This window comes from Cyprinodon variegatus, unplaced genomic scaffold, assembly GCF_000732505.1.
Source record: "Cyprinodon variegatus isolate N-32 unplaced genomic scaffold, C_variegatus-1.0 Scaffold1123, whole genome shotgun sequence".
NCBI lineage: Eukaryota > Metazoa > Chordata > Actinopteri > Cyprinodontiformes > Cyprinodontidae > Cyprinodon > Cyprinodon variegatus.
In genome coordinates this window covers 94,779-100,134 of record NW_015151576.1, presented here as the reverse complement: position 1 = coordinate 100,134, position 5,356 = coordinate 94,779, and the positions used below count along the sequence as shown (strand labels likewise).

Below are 5,356 nucleotides of genomic sequence, written 5' to 3'. Positions count from 1 at the left end.
AACTAGCCTTGGTGATCTCTGGGCTAAATGAACGCGATGTTGACCGTATTGATGGTAGCCGTGAACTAGCCTTGGTGATCTCTGGGCTAAATGAACGCGATGTTGACCGTATTGATGGTAGCCGTGAACTAGCCTTGGTGATCTCTGGGCTAAATGAACGCGATGTTGACCGTATTGATGGTAGCCATGAACTAGCCTTGGTGATCTCTGGGCTAAATGAACGCGATGTTGACCGTATTGATGGTAGCCGTGAAGTAACCTTGGTGATCTCTGGGCTAAATGAACGCGATGTTGACCGTATTGATGGTAGCCATGAACTAGCCTTGGTGACTCCTGGGCTAAATGAACGCGATGTTGACCGTATTGATGGTAGCCATGAAGTAACCTTGGTGATCTCTGGGCTAAATGAACACGATGTTGACCGTATTGATGGTAGCCGTGAAGTAACCTTGGTGATCTCTGGGCTAAATGAACGCGATGTTGACCGTATTGATGCTAGCCGTGAAGTAACCTTGGTGATCTCTGGGCTAAATGAACGCGATGTTGACCGTATTGATGCTAGCCGTGAACTAGCTTTGGTGATCTCTGGGCTAAATGAACATGATGTTGACCGTATTGATGGTAGCCGTGAAGTAACCTTGGTGATCTCTGGGCTAAATGAACGCGATGTTGACCGTATTGATGGTAGCCGTGAAGTAACCTTGGTGATCTCTGGGCTAAATGAACGCGATGTTGACTGTAGCGATGCTAGCCATGGAGTAGCCTTTGTGACCTCTTAGCTAAATGAACACCATGTTGACCGTATCGATGCTAGCCATTAAGTAACCTTGGTGACCCCTGAGCTAAATGAACGCGATGTTGACCATATTTATGCCAGCCATGTGATCTTGGGGCCTGTAACGACTTCTCTGTCTTCCTCGCAGGAAGCGTGCCGCTGCCAAACATCTAATAGAGCGCTACTACCACCAGTTAACCGAGGGCTGTGGGAATGAGTCGTGCTCCAACTCGTGGTGCGCCTCATCGGCGGGGTTCAGCCGCATGGACAACAACGCTGCGGCGGTCAAAGCTCTGGAGCTCTACAAGGTCAACGCCAAACTGTGCGACCCGCACCCCTCCAAGAAAGGCACGGCGTCCACGTACCTGGAGAGCGGCGCCCTCGGCAACTCGGCCTGCAGCGACAGGAGGACGAACCACAAGGACGTCCACTCCGTGAGGGACAACTTCAGAGGTGGGTTCCCGTGTCGTTGTCGTCGGGTCGTCGTTTACGTCCGCCGTGACACGTTTGTCTGTGTGTGCAGATATCAGCTACCTTACGGAGGAAAAGGTGTATGAGATCTTGGACGCGTGCGGGGAGAAGGAGGATTACTCGCCGCTCATCCGGGTCATCGGCCGGGTGTTCTCCAGCGCCGAGGGTCTGGTCCAGAGCTTCCGCAGGTCCAAGCCTCACACCAAGGAGGAGCTGAAGTCCCTGCAGGGGAAGGACGAGGACAAGGACGAGGACGAGAAGGAGGCGGCGTCCTCCGCCACGGCCATGGAGGAAGACTCCCCCACCTCGTCGTCGTCGCGCCTCGGGGAGGGCTCCTCCGGGGGCAACGACGTCCAGAAGCTGGCCCCGGATGAGGTGTCGGTGGACATCGAGGCGGTGCGGCGGGTCTACCAGCGCCTCCTCTCCAGCGACAAGATCGAGGCGGCCTTCCTCAACGCGCTGGTCTACCTCTCGCCCAACGTGGAGTGCGACCTGACGTACCACAACGTGTACTCCAGAGACCCCAACTACCTGAACCTCTTCGTCATCGTGATGGAGAACAGCAACCTCCACAGCCCAGAGTACCTGGAGATCGCGCTGCCGCAGTTCTGCAAGGCCATGAGCAAGCTGCCGCTGGCGGCGCAGGCCAAGCTGGCGCGCCTGTGGTCCCGCTACAGCGCCGAGCAGATCCGCCGCATGATGGAGACCTTCCAGCAGCTCATCACCTTCAAGGTGATCAGCAACGAGTTCAGCAGCCGCAACCTGGTCAACGACGACGACGCGGTGGTGGCGGCCACCAAGTGCTTGAAGATCGTCTACTACGCCAACGTGCTGGGCGGCGACCTGGACACGGAGCACAACGAGGACGAGGACGAGGAGCCCATTCCGGAGTCCAGCGAGCTGACCCTGCAGGAGCTGCTGGGCGAGGAGCGGCGGAACAAGAAGGGCCCCCGGGTGGACCCCCTGGAGACGGAGCTGGGGGTACGCACCAACGACTGCAGGCGGCCGCTCATCCCCTTCGAGGAGTTTGTCAACGAGCCCCTCAACGAGGTGCTGGAGATGGACAAGGACTACACCTTCTTCAAGGTGGAGACGGAGAACAAGTTCTCCTTCATGACCTGCCCCTTCGTCCTGAACGCCGTCACCAAGAACCTGGGCCTCTACTACGACAACCGCATCCGCATGTACAGCGAGCGCCGCATCACCGTGCTCTACAGCCTGGTGCAGGGCCAGCAGCTCAACCCCTACCTGCGGCTCAAGGTGCGGCGGGACCACATCATCGACGACGCGCTGGTCAGGGTACGTTCGGTCCGGGGGGTGATCCGGTTAGGGGCGGGGGGGCGGCGCTGTCGCTGGACCTGAATGTTCTTCTCCCACAGCTGGAGATGATCGCCATGGAGAACCCGGCAGACCTGAAGAAGCAGCTGTACGTGGAGTTTGAGGGAGAGCAAGGCGTCGACGAAGGGGGCGTGTCCAAGGAGTTCTTCCAGCTGGTGGTGGAGGAGATCTTCAACCCCGACATCGGTAAGAAACCACAGGAAGAGGCGGGGTCTAGCGTCAGGTCTAAAGCGGTAACCGGGGTTCTCTCTCCTGGTTCCTCCGCCTCCGTTTTCTGATTCTAAGTTTGATTTATCAAAGAAAAAAATTGTTCAAGTTTTAAATCTTAGATTAGGATCAGGGCCACTGAAAAATAAAAAGTTTAATTCTTTTTTTATTCAGTATAATGTAAGGAAAATGTCAGAATTCTGACTTTAATCTCAGAATTAATTTGTCCCGCCTCAATACGCTGAAATAAAATTTATAAATCTACTTTTTTCAGCGGCCCTAAACTAGATATTCCTTACTTCCATGCCGCCTTTCATTGTCAGAAATCTGAGAAAAAAGTCAGAAATCTAAGATCAGATTTATATTTTCCCATATTACACTGATATAAAAGTAAAATAATCAGTTTACTTTTTTTTCCACTGGCCTTAATCCTCTTCGGTACTACTATCTCCTCCTTCTTTGTCAGAATTCTGCGATTAAAGTCAGAAATCTGAGAAAAAAGTCAGAATTCTGACTTTTGTCCCATATATACTGAAATAAAATATATACTGAAAATAAAATAAAAATTTGTTAACATTTTATTTCCAGCGGCCTTAAGCCTTTTCTGTATTGATGTGATTCTTTTTAAACTATTTTTTAATTTTAGTTTTCCAGCTTTTTCTTTCTCAGACCCAGTTTAGCAGATAGCTTTATTTATAATCTTCACTCCTGGGGGGCGGGGCATTCCTCTGGAAGGAAAGACGCCATGCTAATGGTCTGCTGTCCGTTAGCAGCAGTGAGCGTTACCTCAGCAACGCTCCTGGGGGGCGGGGCGTTCCTCTGGAAGCAAAGACGCCATGGTAATGGTCTGCTTTCCTTTAGCAGCAGTGAGCGTTAGCTCAGCAACACTCCTGGGGGGCGGGGCGTTCCTCTGGAAGGAAAGATGCCATGCTAATGGTCTGCTGTCCGTTAGCAGCAGTGAGCGTTAGCTCAGCAACACTCCTGGGGGGCGGGGCTTTCCTCTGGAAGGAAAGACGCCATGCTAATGGTCTGCTTTCCTTTAGCAGCAATGAGCGTTAGCTCAGCAAATCCAGTCGGTAAAAGTTGAAAGAAACGATCAACACTGATACTTGCTCTCAAAGTCTTTTTTTAAATTTTTTTAGTACTTTAAAGTTGAATTTTTTCCTTTCTGCCACAATAATGGCAGCAAAGAGCCTCCGTAGCTCAGTTTGATGCTGAGCAGAGCAGCTGTCAGAACGGTCTAGTCAAAGTCCAGGTATAAATCCTCCTGTGTTTCTGTTGGGTCGGTTTCAGTCTGGCTCCGCCCTCCCAGCGGCGCCGTCTCTTTAAATCCCGGCTCCTCCCCCCTGCAGGCATGTTCACGTACGACGAGCACACCCGGCTGTTCTGGTTCAACTCGTCGTCGTTCGAGAACGAGGGCCAGTACACGCTGATCGGCATCGTGCTGGGCCTGGCCATCTACAACAACTGCATCCTGGACGTCCACTTCCCCATGGTGGTCTACAGGAAGCTGATGGGCAAGAAGGGCACCTTCAGGGACCTGGCCGACGCCAACCCGGTAAGCTCCGCCCCCGCCGCCGCCTGCTGCCCCCCGGCGCCGCGTCTGAGGCCGCCTCTGTTTCCCGTCAGGTGCTGCAGCAGAGCCTGAAGGAGCTGCTGGAGTACGAGGGCAGCGTGGAGGAGGACATGATGATCACCTTCCAGATCTCCCAGACCGACCCTTTCGGCAACAGGCTGACCTACGACCTGAGGGAAAACGGGGACCGGATCCCCGTGACCAACGCAAACCGAAAGGTGAGGCTGCTGGGGTTACCAGGGCAACCCTTCTGATGGCCCTCTAACCGCCTGCTCGTCCCTGCAGGACTTTGTGGCTCTGTACTCGGAGTACATTCTGAACAAAAGCGTGGAGAAGCAGTTCAAGGCCTTCAGGAGAGGCTTCCACATGGTCACCAACGAGTCGCCGCTCAAGTACCTGTTCCGCCCCGAGGAGATCGAGCTGCTGATCTGTGGCAGCAGGGTGAGTCAGCAGGAGGAACCAATCAGTACTTCTATCTGAGCGCCACAACCCACTCTGAGCCGCTCTCTTCCCACAGAACCTGGACTTCCAGGCGCTGGAGGAAACCACAGAGTATGATGGCGGTTATAACAAAGACTCACGCATCATCAAGTGAGAAACATTCCTTCCCTCCCTCCCTCCCTCCCTCCTCCTCTCTGATGGCTCTGAATGTCCCTCCTCCTCCTGCAGGGAGTTCTGGGAGACGCTGCATTCGTTCAGTGAGGAGCAGAAGCGTCTCTTCCTGCAGTTCACCACCGGCACAGACCGAGCTCCTGTGGGGGGGCTGGGCAAGCTGAAGATGATCATCGCCAAGAACGGCCAAGATACAGACAGGTGAGCTGAGGGGCCAGCAGGGGGCGCCACCGTCCCTTCATTAGGGCCTCTGATACAGACAGGTGAGCTGAGGGGCCAGCAGGGGGCGCCACCGACCCTTCATTAGGGCCTCTGATACAGACAGGTGAGCTGAGGGGCCAGCAGGGGGCGCACCGTCCCATTTATCAGGGGATCAG

The 5,356-nt window shown here is 54.2% G+C and overlaps 1 protein-coding gene across 1 annotated transcript in view; it reads left to right on the top strand.

Annotated features, from left to right (window-relative positions):
• ube3a (ubiquitin protein ligase E3A) overlaps window positions 1–5,356 on the top strand; it is a 20,006-nt gene that overhangs the window by 7,508 nt on the left and 7,142 nt on the right. The window contains exons 3-10 of the mRNA XM_015400597.1: window positions 924–1,228; window positions 1,299–2,545; window positions 2,626–2,770; window positions 4,144–4,349; window positions 4,421–4,585; window positions 4,653–4,808; window positions 4,885–4,958; window positions 5,037–5,180. Of these exons, the coding sequence (XP_015256083.1) occupies window positions 924–1,228; window positions 1,299–2,545; window positions 2,626–2,770; window positions 4,144–4,349; window positions 4,421–4,585; window positions 4,653–4,808; window positions 4,885–4,958; window positions 5,037–5,180 (2,442 nt within the window). The remainder of the gene's footprint in view (window positions 1–923; window positions 1,229–1,298; window positions 2,546–2,625; window positions 2,771–4,143; window positions 4,350–4,420; window positions 4,586–4,652; window positions 4,809–4,884; window positions 4,959–5,036; window positions 5,181–5,356) is intronic.